Here is a 20,437-nt window from a genome sequence, read left to right on the forward strand (position 1 = left end):
CCGGTAGAACCGTCAAAATAAAATGACGTTTCGCTCCAGGGTGGAAATTAATTTTTATTACTGGGGGTACAGTAAACAGGGAGATTTCTTAAGAGCAATTATTTATTTATTTATTTATTTATTGAGTGTGGGTGTCGGCAAAGTTATCGTGAAATGTAACGTAAAATGAGCAAATGGAACCTGATCATCAGGGGTAAATAGGGTGGGACGTAGAGCGCGAGACGGAGGACTTTATAATTGTCCTCTTTATTCATGCAAGACCTGTAGAGGACATTCGCAATATTTACAAAGGGGGGTCATTAGAGAAAGGACTTTTTCCTTGTCCTCACTTTTTTTTTTTTTTTTTTTTTTTTGCATTTCTGCTGTGTTCTACTATTTAGATTTAAAGATGGTGTGAAGTTTGGTTAAAATTCTGGGAATAGAGCTGGGTTATGGTTAGGAAAAATGTCAGGGTTAGGCATACTTTTAAATACAAAGTCCTCAGTTTGCGTAAAAGAATGTGGGTGCGATTGTGTTTGGCAAGCCGTTTTAACATAAATTCGGTTTTACCGCCCTTATATTCCAGATATCTCAAATTGTTTTGTTACTAGACGTTTTAGCGATTTAAGACATCTGTAATTATATTTCAACTAGACAAAATAACTATTTGAGATATCTCTAATTACATTCTGACTAGTCGAAATGACGTCAGATTTACCATTGACTTGTATGGATACTTCAACTCAGGATATCTACAATGAATTACTGACAATCTGAAATACACGTTTCAGATATCTACAATTAAATTATGACTAGTCAAAGTAAATTCAAGATATCTCGATTTTGGTTTTTGACTAGTCATAATTTTAAATAAAGATATCTCTAATGACTCCATAATTCAAGATATCTTACATGTATTTTTGGATAGGAGAAATGTAGTTTTGACTAGTGAAAACTAAATTATAGATATTTTAAAAGCAAATAATGACTAGACAAAACTAAATTAAAGATATCTTAAATTGACATTCCGACTAGTCAGAATGACATACTGATATCTTGAATTAGTATTCTGTCTAGTCAAAACGTCCCTGACTTACGTAGCAATTTGAAAGTTTAATAAAACAATGAAAAATAGAGAAAACGAAAAAAGATGTTTGAAAATGCGCCACTTTCATGTTGAAAATGGTTTGACAATAGCAATTTTAGCGTTTCAAAGCTGTTTTGAAGTGCATTCGGTTCATCAAAAATAAACAGGAAATTCTTTGCAGATATCAGAAGCACTTTTATAGTTTATGAAGTTTTGCTATCTTTGCATTTCCAACATTGTCAAGCTCTTTCTAATTTGACAATTTTGTGCGGAACCATAAAATTCTGCAGGCAACTGTTTGGACACCAATTAGGGGCTTCCAAATCATTCTTAATTCAGATATCTAAAATTGTAATTTTGACTAGTCATAATTGTTTTGAAAGATATCTTAAATCGTGACAAGGACCAGGCCTATTGGGTTCTCGGCACCCTGAGCTACCACCTGCTAGTTAGCAGCCTTAGCTAGCGCACTGTGACTTTACTGTGTTGAGTTCAGGACACCACAGTATCCTGAGTCACGCTCAAATACAGGAACAGAGTTTATAAAAGAATCTTGCTGCTGATGCTGAAGGATCAAGCAGTAATACAAACTAGATTATTTATTTACATGACAAATAACAGTTTCCATTTACTGTTGTAACCCACATGTATATGTGTGATACTGTTAGTATTTTATTTCTGTAGGATTTTGTTTTGTTATTTAATGTTCCCAGAAATTCAGTTTATATTTTCATTTTGAGTTTTCTTGTCATACCAGAAACCGCCAGCAGGTGGCTTGTGAGTTACACTCTGGTTTAGACAGCAGAAAAATTATTAGAAGAAGAAGAAAACCGTAGCTGGCTGTAGCACGTTGTGCGAATTACTGCATGCTATAAGATAAATTCTTGATTAATTCCGGTAACGGTTAAGAGAAAAGAAGATCCGTGACCTGATCCCTGGCAGTAAAACACATTTTTACTGTGATTTTTCTCTGGTGAGTGTTGTAACGTGTTTTTGCAACCGAAATTAAGCTAATGCTAACTGGCGTCACAGGCATTACTGCTCATATATTCCGACAAGGAAGAACAGAGAAACGTAAATAAAACCAATCGGAGAAACGTGTGAGATTAAAATGATGATTTTCACTGTATTGCATTTTTTTGTTATGTACAAACTAAGAGGTCGGATACAGTGTGATACGTTTGTTTTGCAAGCTTGCCATTAGTTGAATATTATTTTTGTGATAAATGGAATTTATTGCTTCCTGCATACTTTTGAAACTTAATAGTTAATTAAGTTCTATATATATGCAGGTTGGTTTTTTTAGAACCCCATTCAACTTTGAAGACTGTCCAGCTGCATAGCATCGCAGGCCTGGATTGGATTGCTGAGCTCCAGGTTTCAACCCAAGACCTGGGACTGCTGGAACCGCTGCCTACTTTGCACTGGATAAGATAAGATTTTTTTGGATCCAAAGAAACACATGGCCATTTAACAAAGACTTGACTGACTGACTTAAATTACTGAACTAAAAAAAACAAAACTTCCAAAGGACGAACTGAACTATAAGGAATCTGAACCAAAGAAAATACACTGCCTGATATAAAAAAGGTGGACACTTTATGTTGGAACAAAAAAAGAGAAAAAAAAATTGTACAGTAACATTCTGTTTCAAGTTGTATTAAATAATCTGTTCATTCTTGATAATATGGTTGTTTGTGCTCATTATCCTCCTTTTTGAACTTAGAAAGATAGACTAACTGTAACTTCAACATTGAAATCTAAGTTTCTCAACTTATCTATTCGTAAGTTACACTAGTTGGTTACACTGTAAACCCTGCTATTTATCACAATAAAATGAGAAACTCTAGACTATTCTCTACTAATAGCACAATATTTAAAACCAAGTGTGGGGTTTGTGAAACTTCAATGAAGGGTGACTTCACAACTTGTATGATTTTGGATAACACTAGAATTGTTCTTTATTGAAGTTTCACAAATCAAATAACGGTTTCACAAATCCCACACTTGGTTTTAAATATTCTGATATGAGTCGAGAATAATCTAGTCCAGATTTGAAGAGTCTAGGTGTTGTAGTTTTTTTAGCTAAAGTAAATTAAAGATGCTGATGGTAGCGAAAAATTAGGTGGAATTGCCCTTTAGCCATTTCCCAAATTGGAAGCAGCAATTGGAAACAAACTTCAGCTTCATCAAAATGTGGCGACACTAGATGGGAACTCAGATTTTGTGGAAGTTTAATTTTAGTAAGTTGCTCAACAACGCCACCCTGGGAATTTCACCCAGAGAATATTACCTCTTGTTTAAGGCACACAGGTTCAGTTATGCACCACTTAAAACATCTGAGACCGTTCAAATTTATAAAAACAAAAACATTTATTGAATTATTTTAATATTTCTTAAAAATGAAAAGAAAACAAAATAAATCAAAGAAAATAGAAAAGCTGCAGCAGCTGAGGTTACCGGCCGGAGGGGGCGCTATGGGGACGACATCCACCAAACACAGCAAATCAAAAAAAAAAAAAAAAAACCTTTAACACCAGATGCAGTGAGACACCCCAAACTAAAGAATCACAGCACGCAGACGAGGAGGACACCGTCACCACACCAACACCGCCACCGGACCTCAGCAACTGCAAACAAAAACAGACAGTTAACAATCTTAAAAAGAATATCAGCCCTGACTAAATAAACAAAAAAAGGGCTGTAGACAAAATAAGTAAAAGAAATGGAAAACAGACAATACAAGTTAAAACATCAGGCCCAGGCGTGGTCCTCTTGCCGCACCACAGCGGGAGGTGAAATGGGCGCGCTGACGCCACACCCCAAACACCGCTTTAATGAGGGCGGATAACGCCGCCGCAGTCCAACTTTAAAAACAATTGTGCCGAAATCCGGGAGATAAACGTAGACAGGAGCAGAGCAAAGCAGAACAGATCCGGAAAACGAATGCAGACAGAGCAGCAATGGTTCAACTGTGGGGAACCTATAAAAAAATGTGTCACCATTTTAAATAAAACTAAAAGAAATTGGAGCTTAGAGTGATAATTTCTTACCTGCTGATCCACACAACATGCACACACTCGCAGACCGAGGAAGAAGAGAAGGAACGCAGCACAGTGGCGTTTTACCTACGATCACACTTCAGTTTAGATTTTCTGTCCAAGATCAGCTAAAGTGCAGGGAGAGAGAACACCTACCACCAGAACATCAGCGCAACATGCACCAGCCAGCGATTTGTTGCTTTCCGCTGCCGAAGCCACACAGTGGGAGAACAAAGACGACACATGCCTGAATGAACGCCGCAGCTCCCTTATATACACCACGCCCACTTCAAGAACCGGAACTTCTCACCTGGAAACTATTTGTGTGGAATTATGTATATTTCTATATCACTACACAAGCAAGAGGGGCTAACATACAGTTATCTTAATGTATAAGACATTTATGGTCGGCATAAAATTAATCTCAAATGCATCATTTAATCAAATGTTCTTATAATTTATGGTGGCGTTGGCTGTAGGCGTTTGCTTTGCAATCAGTGGGTCGCCAGATCGATGCCTGGTCTACTGCTGAGATTTCAGTTTGGTGTATTAAAGGCATTATTAAAAAAGAAACAAAAATATCACACTGGCATTCTGTCCTTTGTAAAAATGACTTTTGCAGTTTCGTTTACGGTTTTACATTGTAGATATAAATATCAACAAAATTTGTAATTTTGGCTGGTAAGTACTGTTAAGTTTAGGGTAATTAACTGCTGGGCAGGGCAACACAGAGACCATCAACCATGCGCACACACACTCACACCTATAGACAATTTAGAGAGACCAATTGATCTAACAGTCGTGTTTTTGGACTGTGGGAGGAAGCCGGAGTTGTAGAGGACCACTTTCGCAATATTTACTAACGAGGTAATTTTCGGAAAGTAAGGCCATTTTCCATCAATTTTCTTTACACCCTTGTCCCTTAGTGGGGTCGGGAGGGTTGCTGGTGCCCATCTGGCCATTTTCCTGTTCCTCAAATGTTTTCTTTTTTCTTTTCTTTCTTTCTTTTTTTTTTTTTTTTTTTGCATTTCTATTTAGATTTAGAAAAAAAGTGTTAAGAATAGACTGGATTAGGAAAAATGTCTGGGTTAGCCAAAAAGTTGTTAAAATGAATCGAAGTCAAAGTCCTCAATTTGCATAAAAGTGCGTGCGTATGTGCGTATTTTCACATTTGTCTATGAAAATGAAACCAAAGTTGAGCGCAACGCCAACATTTATTACTTTACGTGCTGATGTCAAAAGGGTGGAGCAAGAACGCAGAATAAACCAAGGTCAATATACAGGAAGCAGAGTTCTGACAGGTTTGACGGCCAGACTGTGTAAGTAATTTTTTTCACGATTTTATTTGAAATGTTTCCTAGTAAAATTATGACATGTTTACCTGAGGTCGGTTACATGGAAAACCAAATCTCATTTTTGCCTTCAGGTAATGTCATTGTTCTTATTAGTAGTAGTAGTACGCTGAATGTTTGATGTTTGAGGGCTTAGTATGGAGGGCATTTTACATGCAAGGTCAGTGCAGTTTTGGGTCAGTACATGTGATCCTATAAAGGGCTATGCAAGTTTTTCGATAATTTTCTGACGTTGAGCTGGCCGAATCTTGTCTCTTCCGTGCCGCTCGGTTTTGTTACGTCAGTGCAGGTATGGCAGACCCATTTATCATAAAACTGATAACCCCTTTTATCAGTTTTTGTTTTAGTTTTTTTTTAAAACTTTTTTAAACTTTACTGATATCTTGAATTAGTATTCTGCCTAGTCAAGACAGAATACAATTCAAGATAAAAAAAATGTAATGTAAAGTTTTTAAATCATTAAAAAATGAAGAAAAAAATGGGCTGCACAGTTGTGCAGTTGGTATCACTGTTATATTGGAGCAAGAAGGTTCTGGGTTTGAATCCCAGACCAAGGTTTTTCTGCATGGAGTTTGCATGTTATCTCTGTGCATGCATGGATTCTCTGGCTTCCTCTGTCATGTCCATGAACATGACTGTAAAGTTAATTGATTTATCTAAATTCTCCCTAATTGGGGGTGCGTGGATACATCATTGTTTGTCCTTTCAGGCTCTGTGTTAGATAGATGGAGGTAGGCACCAGCATACTACTAGGAATAAGTGTGTAAGATAATGGATGGATGGATTTTAAAAATAACATTTTTAAAAGATTTCTGAAAAAGGAATCACTTTAATAATAGTTGCACGTTTAGCCTTTTTTAAATGTGCATTGTGTTTGTCATAAGAGAATAAATTGAAAATTCTTTGCAGACTTCTGAAGTAGTCTTTAAGTTCACAAAGTTTATTCTCCACATATCCCATAATGCTGAGCTTTTGTGGCTATTTTGTGCAGGACAGCAGAAATTGTCAGAGGCAGCACACGGGAGCTTACGGGCAATCATTAATCCAGATATCTAAAAATGTAATTTTTATTAGTTATAATCATGTTAGTGTCATCCTTCAAATGACGAATCCGGTGATGTCAAAATGCATTTTTAGGTATCTAGAATCTAATGGATAGTCAGACAAAACCGATTTTATGTTAAAACGGCCTTCCGTACTACAAGGAAAGCCGGAGACAGCAGAATCGAAACCGAGAGATAATGTGCTGGAAGAGGGGTTAAGCTCAGGGTTAGGGTAAGAGAATCTGCAGGGAGATGCTGCCAAATGTGTGAAAAATACATATTTTCACATAAATTACGTATTTTCACAGAACTGGGTCGTAAAGACTTGATGAAAAAGTTAGATAAGGGTCAAACTGGGGCAGAAATTTGGATTTGGGTTGCACTTGCCTAGTGTGTTGGTGTGCTGTGTGTTGCTGGAGGCAAACACATTTTTTCCAGACTGTTCAGCATTGGTAACTTATTCAGAATATTCAATTATTCTGAATAATTGAATATTATTCAATTGTGTTTGCCTCCAACAAACAAATGTGTTTGTTGGAGGCAAACACATTTTTTCCAGACTGTTCAGCATTGGTAACTTATTCAGAATATTCAATTATAAAATGATTAAGAGCAATAGGCTTTTTGTGTTATATTATGAGCTTTGTTATCATTAAATATTATGATTTAACTTATAGGTTAAATGTTTCTTATAAGTTCTTGTTTTTGTGTTTAATTGCTGTTTTTATACAGCTTTTATTTCTACTGGGAAAATCTTTGCACACTTTATTGGTGTTTAGGTTTCTTTGTGTCTCTATTGCGCACATGAAATGTGTGTCTAATTAACTACATCACTGACAGTTTTATAACTACTGTCTTTTTTCTACAGGTTATCTGGATCACAAACATGGATAATATCCAGCAGGTACTACAAATGTCACCAGTGATACATCAAGATATCACTGATGTACATCGAGTGATAAAATGTATCGAAGAGGACGACTTAACAAAGCTTAAAAAGTTACTGCGAAAAAACCCTATAAATGCTCTTTATCCGTACAGTAAACTAAATGATGATGTAACCCCTCTGACTGCTGCTGTTGTAAACCATAACATGCGTTTGTTTACATACCTTCTAGAAAAAGGTTCAGACCCAAATCTTGCCTCGACAAATATGTGGACACCTTTGGATTATGTCTCACAAGCCAACGCTCCAATTGATTTTGTAGAAAAACTTCTTAAAGCTAAAGCAGATCCAAATGGGTGGAGGACCTGGGGACTTGTGATGCCTACACCACTACAAACTGCTGCCAGTAATGAACGAGAAGATGTTGTCGAAATGCTCCTCTCTGCTAAAGCAACAGTGTTGTTGTTACCACCAGGACACCCTGACAGTATGAAAACCAACAAAAACATGGCTCGGATTATTCATAATTTGGGATCTAAAGGAAATGATGTTTGCTCCAAAATCTGTTATTTCTTGGATGTTTCAATTGCTGTGGGACAGGAAACACCAGACAAGGTTTTCAAAGATTTTCATGAGCACATGTTACAGGAAGATCCTTACAACCATTTGACCATCATTGAAGTGCTGTTCACTGTGATTGGGCAACGAGCAGAAGAATACAAACAGAGATGTATTCTATGGTTTAAAGAAAGTAATCATTTAAACCAATATATAGAAGGTGCAATTACCCGTTTACAAAATATCCCAAAAGGATCAGTGAAAAGAGTAGTTGATACGCTAAATGCAGTTTTCTGCACAATGGACGACATACCAAATGAACAAGCAAAGGCCATAATTTCCAAACTGCTGGATCAGCTTCATATAAAAGAGAGACATACAACATGGGAAGGTGTTCTGGAACGGCAAGGCAGACTTGAAATTTGGGAGGCTGTTCTCCAAACAATTTATGTGATAACACAGAAAACAAAGGACATAAACAGCTGGAAATCAGACGTTATTGAAACACTGAGCAAAACAGTCTGTCCTTTTGTAGATGAGCAGTACTCCTCTGATATCAGGACCTACACATATGGCATATTTGCAAACTTGCTCTCAGCTAAGAAGTTTCAGTCAGGCTTGATAACCACAGTACCTGAGCACATACTGATATATGCAGATATGAGCTCATCATTCAAAATGAACGACAAACTAAAAGAAGGACTAAAACGTCTGAAATCTTTTTTAGACAACCCACAGTCTCAATTTGATGAAAGCTCTGCTGTGGCTAAACCCAAAAAAAAGAAGAAAAAGAAGAAGAAGACAAAGAAAGACGAAAAAGAAGACCCAGGCTGTGGTGATGATACAACTGCTTCTGATGCAGAAATAACTACTGTAGCAAAGTTACTCTCAAATGTAAGGCCATTTAATGACAGTCCAACCAAAGCATCACCACTAAGAAAAAGATTTCCGATCACCAAAAGGTGGAATGACAAGTTTGAAACACTTGTAAGCATTGATGAAAGCAAAGTGACAAGAATACAGGGTATTATTTATGTAAAGAATGAGGAATTTCAGATAGCACAGGGAAGTGATGGAACTGAAGTATTCCTCGGACTGAGATATGATGGCACAGAAGTTGCAATTAAAAGAATGTCTAAAAGCAACTATAAAACTCTGAAGAATGAGGAAGGAATCCTTCGACTGCCAGAACTAGATCATCATTCTATTGTTCGATACATTGATCATGCAGAGGATGAAAATTTTGGATATCTTGCTCTCCAGCTTTGTGAGTACACTTTGGAAGAACATATCAGGGATGAAAGTATTGATACTCTGCAGGAAAAGAAACTTGTCTTAGAGCTTCTTGAAAGTTTAAAAGTGCTTCACTGCCAAAATCCTTTGATTTTCCATCGTGATCTAAAGCCACAAAACATTTTAATTGGTGAGAATATCTATTTTATCTTTCTAATGCTCATATATACTTATTATATTATTGAAACAGGCCATTACTTTTGAAAGAGTAATCATGTTTTTGTCGTGTGAGAGTGTTGACATGGAGCTTATGAGTGTTTATAATTTGGTAATTATAAGTTCATAAGACTGTATAGTTAGATGCCGCTAACATTTTGTAACATAGCAATGTTAGCACTTCAATAATAATTCCCATCTCTCATAAGTTTTTTTCCTATGTTCTAATAGAATAATTTCATTTCATAATCACTCTCTCTGCCCATCCCTTTTTATGATTTATCCTAAAGATGTTAATAAGAGATCAAGATTGGCTGATTTTGGAATAAGTCGACGCTTACCCATAGATCAAACAACGCACCAAACAGTAGCTGCAGGAACGAAGTACTGGAAAGCCAGAGAAAATCTAGATGAGGGGCGCCTTGTTACATACAAGGCAGCAAGTGATGTGCAGGTGAATTTCCCTGCATCACCTAGTTATTTCTTGACCTTCTACAATAAAAAAAAGTTCTAATGTCTTGTTTCCTTTTAAGGTGGCAGGGATGCTGATTTATTATATTGTGTCTAGAGGAAAACACCCATTTGATATAGGCAAACCCTATGAGCTGGAATTAAACATTTATAAAGGGAAATACAGTTTGGATGATGTTCAGGATGTTGTGGCAAAAGATCTCATTGAATGGATGATCAACAAAGAACCAAAATGCAGACCAAGTGTTGAACAATGCCTGAGTCACCCCTACTTGTGGACAGATAAGAAGTAAGACTACAACACAAATCTTTTTATTAATTCTTATATATTATGACAACATAAAGCTGAAATTCTGTTTTCACTTGCTTTCTCTAAATGTAACCTAAACTGACATTGTGCCTTCTCAAGGAAGCACTCACTATGTAGTCCTTTGTTCTTTTCTTCCATTCCACACATGTTTCAACACTTAATTAAACACATTTTCATGTCTTTTTACAGAAAAGTCGAATACCTGAGACAAGTTGGCAACAGACAAGAAGTGGCAAAATATCAAAATGCAGACCAGAAACTTATAGACTCACTTGAAAAATATGCAGCTGCTGGAACTTTCTCGCAGTGGAAGGAAAAGGTGAATGTAGTAAAACAAAAATATGTCAATATCTCTAGTAAGTCATATCTATGACATGACTAACTAGACTGTAAGTAAGTTTAAGCTATAGTGAGTTTTCTTTGTAATGAATGTGGCTCTTGTCTGATAACAGAAACTTAATAAAGTATTGATAAACTTGATATCATAAATATCAACTGCCCTGGGATACCAGCACCTCATTAAATGTGGATTTTTTTTCACTATTTCAATGTTGGATATTATTATTTGAGAATATGCAAATTTGTGAGAAAGGAAATCCATGTGACGAAAGAAAACTGATTCCATTTTTTCCTTTTCCTTCTTTTCATTCTTGAGTTTCCACAAAAACTGGTTCAGAAGATTGATGGCAAGAAAAAATCCTACCCTGACAACATTCTGGGATTGCTGCGTTTCATACGCAATATGCATGAGCACTAGTAAGTTAAGCTGATACAAATGTTCTCTAGACTTGCCTTTTAGGTGCACAGACTCAGTAAAATAGTAAAGATCTGCTTTGTCTTTTGTGTCAGTTTTTTTTCACATTTGCATATACGAGTGATGTTATGCACTGATGGTTCAGACATTGGTTCATGTTGTATAATAGTAGCAGAAGCTGCAACATAAACACAAAGTTGTCAGAACAAGAACATAAACAGCATAAACATGTGATTCAAAACATAAGTGAGACATTTACTCAGTTAAATTTTCTCCATGTTCACAGCGTTGAAGATGCTTCCAAAACTGACGTCCTTGCATTATTTCCTGATCTGTTTGGATGTGTCTTCAAGTGCGCTAAAGACAAAGGGTGGAATCAGCAGATCCCACTGAATGAAATGTTTCAGAGTGAAGACTCTCGCAGCATGTTTGTGATGCCTTCCCCAAACATCGAGGAGCAGCTGGGGGTTCCAGTTCAGGAGTCTCAACCCAGTAACTTGGATTGAATTCAGATTCAGAGAGGCTTAAAAACACAAAGAAATGACTCAGTCTTATGCAGGTTGTTTAGTTTACATGTCATATATTAATAATAATACAATATTATCAATTCAGTTATTAAGTTATGTAACAATCCTTTACTTGATTAGATTTGGACATGTTTTTACAAATGTAAATGCATTGGAAAACGTCATTAACATGTAAATGAGGTTTGATTTTTGTTTTTGTTTTGAATCTCTAAAATGGACGTTAGACTAAATGTTTTTTTTTTTGCATGTGAGGACTACATATGTCATATTTATCTGTACTTCAGATTTGTCTGCTGCTGGTTTTTAATTATTTTTACAATAATTATTTTTTAATTCTTTCCCCAACATGAGCTACATAAAACCCTAATTACTATACGTTACTGTACAGAAATGACATATGTCCAGACCAAAGGTTATTATGTTTTAATTATGTTTCATATATCATGTTGTTTATCTAAGCATCAATAATTACTTTTCATTAATTGATTTCTTCATAATGTAGAAATGTTTGGGATTTTACAAGTTTTATATTTTCAATGCAATACTAAGCTAAAAGATCTACTTTATATGATTTAGTCTATTTTTGTCTATTATTTTTATTTTCGTTATATTTCTGCTTATACCAAATTAGAAAAATAAAGGAACCTTATTTGAATATATTTTTTAAATGATTCTCTTGTGATACCTTCTATCTGTTATAGGTTCCTAATCTTAGTGGGTAAAAAGAAAAAAACAACGTTGCAAAAACGTTGCATGCTGTAAACATTTAAAGTGTTTCTCTGATTATTTTGAATATGCCATTGTTTGCCTTATGTGATAAGCTTTCAGTGTGGTATTTTTATTTATTTCTTTTATTTTTTGGTTCTGTTTTTCCCATCGGACTGATTCAGCCAAAGAGATAGATTTCTAGATTTCACATTTGTAGTTTGAGACAATAGTTTTGAGTTTTGCCATTTTTGATTGTGTGTTTTATTTTCTCTTGGATCTTTCACTTTGCCTTCACTGGTTTGGTTTACTGCTCAAAAATGAAGTTTTTTCAGTATTTTAACTTTTTTTCATGAATTATGTATCGCTGTGTTTTCTATTTCAAATTTTTGCTCTGGGACAATGAAAATAAATTACGTATTTTTCTTGAAAATTATCACTTTGTCTTGTCATTTATGTGTGAGATAGTGAGGAAAAACTGTGTATGTAAACTTTTGGTTTCAACTGTATGTACTGAACTGAATATTTTTACTTTTCGAAATGACCATTTGCAGTAAAGTAACTCTAACCCCGATTACTCAGATTCCCATAATAAAATCAAAAACTGAAATGTGTTTTGTTCTAATGGTTTTAGACTTATTTAATCATTCTAATGTCTGGATTTGGGTGAAGCTTCCTGGTGGATCTTTCCACAATAAGAGGTTTTAAACAACTGAGATGCCATTTTATACATATTTTTAACTTTTCCACTAAGTATAATAATTCTCCTTAAAGATAGTGTAAGCTGACAGAAAATATTTGTCCCACACATCTTTACAATATCTTTTCACTTTTATTTAATCACTCAACTGAATGAATGTACAGCAGTTTTTAACAGAAACATTCAATAAGCTTCAAACTAGATCTCACTAAAGAATTACAAAGCTTGCATATATTTTTTTTATTTACTTGCAATGCCATTCATCTTATCAAAAGCATTTGAAGTCTTTGTCAGGTTTGTCTAAAAATAAGTTGACTTTTTAAATGTCATGCTCTTGCAGGCTGAATCAACTGATTTTTGTTAGTAAGTGCAAAGAACTGTTAAGATCAGGTAGTGGCATCGGAGTCCTGATTATATGTACACCTCGTAAGGAGTCAATATTTTTTTTAAGAATGAAAAAAAAAGAAAAGAAAGGCTCTTAGTTTCACTGGACTTATTTACACATTTTTTTTTCTTTCAGATGCTTCAAAAAAATCTTACAAACCAAAAAACTTTTTTTTTTAGTTTAGAATTGAAAATATGTTCAATTTACCTGATCAGCACACAAACCCTGGAGAACTTTGTCTCCCCCAAGTAAATTGATCTGAAGTGGAATCAGATATATCCTGAACTGAATATTACCTCTCAAAACAACCATTTATTATCTTTTTAGTAAATTTCTGTGTACAATCAATAGCACCTACAGTAACATTTCCACTATACAGCTACATTCTAAGATTCTATGATAGTTAAAGGTTTGTGCTTTTGAGACATTCCCTGTAAGGAACAAAAGGTGTGATGCTTCATCACGGCCACGAGGAGGCACTGTTAGCCCATCAGTAGGTCTGCTCTGAAGGGACAGTATAATGTCCATCACAGGCTATGAAGGCCTGAAGAAAGAGGAAAACATATCTACTGTGTCCTCAGCTGGCAAAAATAAAAGCGAAACAAAAGGTTTTTAGAGTCATTTTAGCTCTGGATGAATCCAGAAGGGCATCTTAACAACAAGTCAATACCTCACCAAGCTTTAATATGAGTTATGATGATGTATTTATTGGAATTTACCCTTTTCTTCATGTCTTTTTCCTTTGTTTTATTCATATATCTCTTGAACGGAAGACAATTGATTATAGGAGAGACAATAAGGCACGGCCCCTCACAAGGTCAGGTCAATAATGATGTGTTCAAAGATCTGTGTGTTTCCCTTGAAGCTGGATGAAAATATAAAGTCCCTGCGGTCAGTGGAGACCACGGTGAATGAGCGCGGTGCCTGGATGTATACTTCCTTGAAGCGGTCGAAGATTTTCTTCTCGTCGTCCCACAGGTAGATTTGCGAGAACGTATAGTCACTTCCCAGAGCCAGGTAGTAGCGGTCCTTGAATGTGAATGGTTGCAGGATCATGGAGCCTCGGGACGGTACAGCCTGGATCTCTGAAAACTGTTTGGGCCCCCACTTTAGGACCTTGGAGTCACCAATGTAGCGGGTCATGGAAAGATAGAGCTCCTCTTTGATCCGGAAGTGTTTCACAGCTACCACGTCCTCCATGTTGGGGATATCACCCTGCAGGATGAACTTCTGGTTGCTACGGCTCCACTGGTAGATCACTGGAACCTGCGAGCGACTTGCCAAGATTAGGTGAGCCTTCCCATCGAGGTTCAGGAACTCTGCGTCTGTGTCACGGAACCACTCGTGCAGGGACTGGTATGAGTAAAATCCGTTATCGTTCCACTTGTAGAGGGTTGACAAGCCAGCTTTGGAGCTGTCTGCGATGACAAAGAACCAGTCTGCTCCGATCTGAAAAGCCTCGATGTCATTGGGTTTGGAGATCTTGGACACTTCAGTGTCCTGGAACTTGTTGAACCTGCTTTGGTCGTCATCAAACTTGTAAATGTGGGAACCACCAAACAGCTGAGCCACAATGACATAAACCTCTTCCTGGATGATTACTGACTTGCAACCAACAATGGACTGACCTACAAACAGAGGAACACAGGTACAACACAACATTTAAACTCAAACTTAAAATGATGGTTTCCTTAAAATGATGGTTTAACTTGCAACATTCGACATGCAGCAGCTAACTCTCAAAGCTACACTCCTTTGTATTAATCTAAGCTTATTTGATCCTTAAGCTGAAGCTAATGGCTTAGCTAAGAACATTTTCACACCTGTACTTTGTTTGCTTCGATCCAAATCAGTTTATGAATTGTTAACTTGTAACTAACTTGTAAAATTCCAAATTAGCTAAAACCTGTTGCTACAAATGGACTTTATGGTTTACAAAATTACTCCACTGCATCCCACAATGCAACGGAACTTTAAAACTGTTGTCACATTTGCATCAGATGACTTTCTTTTTGCCGAAAAACACATAAGGATTTGCACTGGAAATTGAGATAAATGTTCATACCCATCAAAGGCAAACTTCAAAGTATCTCATCAGGATCTTACATTGATAGATCAGTACAGTGGAGTGTATAACTGAAGTGAAAAGAAAATGAAACCTGGATTCAACTTTATTCATAAATAAACTCACATTTGTATTCAGCCCTTTTAACCTGATACCCCTGAGAATCTGTGGCGAGGCTCAAAAATTGATATTCACAGATGCTCTACAGCTGACTGAGCTTGTACTATTTTGGGTTGCAACATACTAAAAAAAAACTTTAGAATAAAGATTTTTGAAGATGTTGTCATTATTCTCCTACCTAGTAATTCTGCATTACATGTTGTTGGTCTGTCACTTATAGCCCCGATAAAATGTGGTTGTAATTTGAGAAAATGTGAAACATATGTTGGGATGTAAATATATTTGGAATGCAACATGGAAAGAGATGCCCCACTTATGATCTTCCCATGGGAAACTTTCTGAGAACAAAACATGCATGTAGAAACGTTTTGCATAAGTTTATATCAGAGTATGTAACTCTGATAAAAACGTATTTATACAAAATGAGATGCATCTACTGCATGTAAGACATAAACTTCTGATAATGTTTCAACACTTCACTGGATGCAGGGTGAAGGGATTTCCTTACCGGTGATGTTATCATACGTCCTGAAGTTCATCTCAATGTGGTCCCACTGTAAAACCATGCAGCTGTCTGAGCTGGGAGCAGCAATAGTCACATAGACATCATTCTTGAAGCTGAACGTATCAACTGACAGAGACTCGGAGGCCACGGACTGGTGAAGGACAAAATCTACGGAAAGGTGAAATCATGAGGGGAATATTTTTTGCCTAGAATGACGCTGCTGATCCGACCAACGCCGACGTCAGCAGTGAAGCTGACTCAGGCGGTTACTCACCCGTCGATGTGCACTCGTTGTGCAGGCTGTTCATGTCATTGAGGCGCTTGCCCTTCATGTCGTCCGGTCCGGCACACACGACATCCGACACCGTGGAGTTGGTGCTCTTCAGCCACATCATGAGCCATTTGGCTCTGCAGTCACATTCAAAGGCGTTGCCTCGCAAGTCCCTGCAGGGCAAATCCAGTGCGGGATGGTTGCAGAAGAAATCTCCGACCAAAGAAGAGCATTTTTACAAACCTGTGGTGAACTTACAGCTCTATCAGCGAGTCCAGGTCAATGAAAACGTCCCTGGGTAAGGATTTAATGTTGTTGTTTGCCAGAGACCTGAAAAACATCGCCAGTGAGTGAACATGCAGCATATTCAAGGAGAAATTGTGAAAACACAAAAGGTTTTTAATCAACTGAGGGACATACAAGTGAGTCAAGTCCCTGAGTCCTCTGAAGGCATATTTAGATGTCGTCTCCAGCTTGTTGCTCTCAATGAACCTGTGGATTAGTCATAAACAAAAATATGAGTTGCAGTGATTACGGTTTGAGATTATTAGACATGTATTTTGTTGAAGTGATAGATCAAAACAAGTATCACCTAACAACTGTTAGGTGGACGGAAAATGATTCACGATTTTACATTTTTCTACAAAACAAAAAATAGTTTGAAAGTCACCACAAATCATATTTTGCATGCAGGTAAAACAGTTCAGTTTTAGTCTCATCTGACTTTCTTAAAAGTGTTTTCTGTCTCCTGCATGATTTGTGGTAATCTACAAAAAATATTATTAAAAATTATTATGACCATTACTTTAGGAAGGCGACAAACTGATATTTGTAATGGCTTTCTTTCAATAATGACTTCTTTCTTGCCATACTTTCATAGCGACTAGGCATGAGGAATGCACAATTAATCGTTGCCATGTTGACAAATTCTCCCATCTGAGCTGTGGAGATCTGCAGCTCCTCCAGAGTTACCATTTGTGCTGCTTTTCTGATTAATACCAAAATATAATTTTATGTTTTATATTTTAAGGCATATCGGTGGTCCAAATGCCAACATGTTTGGTCTTCTTTTTTTTTAATAAACAAAGAATTTAGTAACACAACAACTCACAGGTACTCCAGATGTGGAAGGCCCGAGAAGGCATCGTCTCTTACAGTCGTTAGGGAGTTCGAATTCAAAAGTCTGCAATTGATATTAGACAGGTTAGAGCAGATTAAAGAACACATAAGATCAAATCTGAACCAACCAAAGGTTCCAGCGCTACTTAATACGTAAATAAATATGAATTCAAGAGATGAATCAGTTTGTAGTTGATTCATCTCTTATTGTCTTTTTGACAATAAGGAAAACCCAGTTCTTGATGCAACAATGAATTTCGGTTTTGTACATGTAACTCATCTTGTGCATAGTTGCAATAATACTTGTCCTTTAAGACTAAACACGTACAGTTTTGCTCAGAATCATAGTCCTTGTGGTCCTGCCCCTGTCTGCATTTGGGCCCTTTAAAATCCACAAGTCAATAGATGTGAAGCCGATGCTAAACACCCACAGAAACAAAGACTGTGAGTGTTTTTCCCCCACTTGTATTCAAGGACAAATTGTTTGGTTGTGTCACCATCTGAGGTGGGTGGTAACTAGCTACATGTACTCAGTTACATTAACTTGAGTAATGCTTTTGTAATAAAATACTTTTAGGAAAAGTTTTACTACACCGTACGTTTGATCATGGTTTTCAATAGAAAACCATGATCACCATGTTTGCCGTCACCGACTGTCAAACATGGTGATGGCAGTATCATGCTGCGAGTCAACTTTGCTGCTAGTGGTGCAGAAACTAAAAGGAATGAGGAATGAGAACTGCCTCTAAATCGGCAAATTCTCCCTCAATCAAAAGCTAAAGCACACAGACTTGGACACAACTGGGTGTTTTAACAAACTTAAAACTTGGTTTAGAATAGCTAACGTAGGCTAACATTAGACTTATGGAATAACCTCAACCCAAATGAGAATTAATTTTTTTTAAGTATTTCAGTTTGAATAAACTCTACAAAATCTGCCAGGAAGAGTGACTAAACATCCAGGCAGAATAGTGATGAGTTTACCTAAACTTCCAACTGAAACGGCATCAGACTGGCAAATCTGCTTCATCTCTGTTTGTGCTGACATCCAAGCTGTCGCTGCAGTTGAGCAACAACTGAGATTAATGGGCCCTTGAAAGCACCTCATACAAATGGGGAGCTGCGCTAAATGCACACAGGAGGGTTTTCATTATTCATTTCCACACTTTGAAAGCTTTTCTTGCTGGAAAATCTGAAAACCCACATTACAGCAACTGGCTTGAAGTGAGACCGCAAGTTACTGGGGGATGCAGTTGGCAATGAAACCTGGCATTATTTATGCGTAATGCCGCGATGCAGCCTTACTGTGTGCTGTATGTGTCACAATAAACAGTTTTAGTGGAAGGTTGAACGCAATCTGAGAGATATTACAGGGAGTAAAGGTGTTCTTACAGTAGCTGGAGGGTGGGCATGTGGGCAAACATTGCCTCTCTGACCTCGGAGAAAGTCCCATTGACGATACTCCTGGATGAAGCAAGAACAAGGTAGATTTTTGATCAAATAAATTCGAGCTTGCACGGTATTACTCGATTTTTAATCGAGGAATGCATAGCGCATACAGAGTGTCCCGCGCAGGTACGGCGCATGGAAACGATATATATATATTTTTTTTTAAATGATATTGATAGTGTTTTACTTACAACGAAGTGATCTCGTTGGGGGAAATCCGCGGGATGTTGGAGGACCCGACGCATATGATGGACTCCTTGGAGCAGCTGCATGTTGAAGGGCATCGGAAAGCCTTTTTCAGAAGAGCCGGCTGACACAGGCTGCACAGCGACACACACAGCAGAGCCCAAATCCTGAGAGCTGGCGGCATCTTTCCTGTCGGGCTCGCATGTGTGAAGTTTTTTTTTTTAAATTATTATTATTATTTTTGTTAATAAAAATAAAAAATAAACTATTTCCCCCGCCCCCTGGTGGGTGGATGAGGAGGATAGTTGTAGGAGAGCTCGAGATCGTGGCAGATGGCACCGCGCGTTTCCTCCCTGCACCATGAAATGCTGCACTGGCTGCCTGACATCAGCAAATCAGCTGCAGTTTCCCCCTCTCCGTTCGCTTTCATTATTTATTTAGAGGCGGAGGGAAAGGAGGGGACTCCAGACTTATAGCTGTTGGTTAAACAACCACATGTACCCCACAACTACAGAACGCCGTCAGTGTCAGAAAGACGTGGATTCTATGTATGTATTTTTATATTAGGTTATAATCGAATTACTTTTCGAATTAAGGTTAAAAAAAGAACGCTTCTGGTACATTTTGACAAAAAATAAATAAATCTAACATTCCACTTGTTAATAACATAATGGCATAATAGCACATTAATTACCTTTATTGGATTTTTTTTTTGTTTTTGTTTTTTTTGTTAATTAGTGAAATGTTTGGGGTGTACAGAACCGTGGCGGCTACAGGACTGGATCTCTGACGGTGCAGGGCTGCAGCAGCACCACGGACAGCGCCTCTACGTCGATCCATGCATCATCTGCTCTGGCTGCACACACAGAGAGCAGCACCTACATGCGCGCTCATGTTCATTTGTGAGCAAACACGCGAGAGAGAGAGAGAGAGAGAGAGAGAGAGAGAGAGAGAGAGAGAGACTGCAACATTTTGTCCCAGAGCAGGCGATGCTTATGAGAGAACAATTACTCATCAGAATGCAGAGGTTAAACCCACACGAAATCTCATCACATGCGGCTACGGTCAAAACAGTAGAAGATGCACATGCGCAAACAGTTGATTTCATTTGACTGCCATAGGAACACAGAACATCTCGACTCAAAGCAAAACGTGAAGGGAGTCGTCAATTTACACAAAGTGTGGGAAAAGGGGTATAAAGTGTAAAGACAAATGTAAACATGGACTGTGTGAACCAAACTATGCTTGGAGATTTGTCTTTCCAGTGATTCGCTGAACAAATTACTTGGTTGGGCAGCTGCTGTTTCTGAGAGCTGCTTCACATTTGTGTTGGACACATTTGACCAGATAACGGCACATGTGAACAGCTTGTTGGTCCAGCCTCAACAACAATAACTTGAGGTTTTCACTCCTTCAAGCAACGGATTTTGCTTGAAGATCCTCTCCAGGCTGCAGTTATCCTTGCTGCTGGTGCA

General features: G+C 37.4%; 2 protein-coding genes across 2 annotated transcripts; one reads left to right on the top strand and one right to left on the bottom strand.

The window, feature by feature from the left end:
• The first annotated feature begins 5,347 nt into the window (after positions 1 to 5,347).
• On the top strand, positions 5,348 to 12,598 carry LOC106929290 (uncharacterized). Its single transcript, XM_088015786.1, has 7 exons — positions 5,348 to 5,426; positions 7,371 to 9,369; positions 9,686 to 9,849; positions 9,929 to 10,155; positions 10,366 to 10,495; positions 10,832 to 10,932; positions 11,217 to 12,598. The coding sequence occupies exons 2-7, from the start codon at positions 7,389 to 7,391 to the stop codon at positions 11,434 to 11,436; spliced, it is 2,823 nt and encodes a 940-aa protein (XP_087871912.1). The 5' UTR covers positions 5,348 to 5,426; positions 7,371 to 7,388; the 3' UTR covers positions 11,437 to 12,598.
• A 1,383-nt stretch (positions 12,599 to 13,981) lies between these two features.
• lgi2a (leucine-rich repeat LGI family, member 2a) lies at positions 13,982 to 20,437 on the bottom strand. The gene is made up of 8 exons (XM_015006114.2): positions 18,968 to 20,437; positions 18,720 to 18,791; positions 17,320 to 17,391; positions 16,629 to 16,700; positions 16,467 to 16,538; positions 16,212 to 16,381; positions 15,941 to 16,105; positions 13,982 to 14,875 (listed from the first exon to the last, which is right to left on the bottom strand). The coding sequence occupies exons 1-8, from the start codon at positions 19,144 to 19,146 to the stop codon at positions 14,058 to 14,060; spliced, it is 1,620 nt and encodes a 539-aa protein (XP_014861600.2). The 5' UTR covers positions 19,147 to 20,437; the 3' UTR covers positions 13,982 to 14,057.

This window comes from Poecilia mexicana, unplaced genomic scaffold, assembly GCF_051168715.1.
Source record: "Poecilia mexicana isolate PSO_F unplaced genomic scaffold, ASM5116871v1 scaffold_18, whole genome shotgun sequence".
Classification (NCBI taxonomy): Eukaryota; Metazoa; Chordata; class Actinopteri; order Cyprinodontiformes; family Poeciliidae; genus Poecilia; species Poecilia mexicana.

What these genes read in the sequence shown, in the direction of transcription:
- LOC106929290 (XM_088015786.1), top strand. Translation starts at nt 7,389, where the DNA reads ATGGATAATATCCAGCAGGTACTACAAATGTCACCAGTGATACATCAA. An exon ending in AGGCAGCAAGTGATGTGCAG is followed by an intron (nt 9,850 to 9,928) that starts GTGAATTTCCCT and finishes TTTCCTTTTAAG; the next exon opens with GTGGCAGGGATGCTGATTTA. An exon ending in CGCAATATGCATGAGCACTA is followed by an intron (nt 10,933 to 11,216) that starts GTAAGTTAAGCT and finishes CCATGTTCACAG; the next exon opens with CGTTGAAGATGCTTCCAAAA.
- lgi2a (XM_015006114.2), bottom strand. Translation starts at nt 19,146, where the DNA reads ATGCCGCCAGCTCTCAGGATTTGGGCTCTGCTGTGTGTGTCGCTGTGC. An exon ending in CCCAACGAGATCACTTCGTT is followed by an intron (nt 18,792 to 18,967) that starts GTAAGTAAAACA and finishes TGCTTCATCCAG; the next exon opens with GAGTATCGTCAATGGGACTT. An exon ending in ATGCCCACCCTCCAGCTACT is followed by an intron (nt 17,392 to 18,719) that starts GTAAGAACACCT and finishes TATCAATTGCAG; the next exon opens with ACTTTTGAATTCGAACTCCC.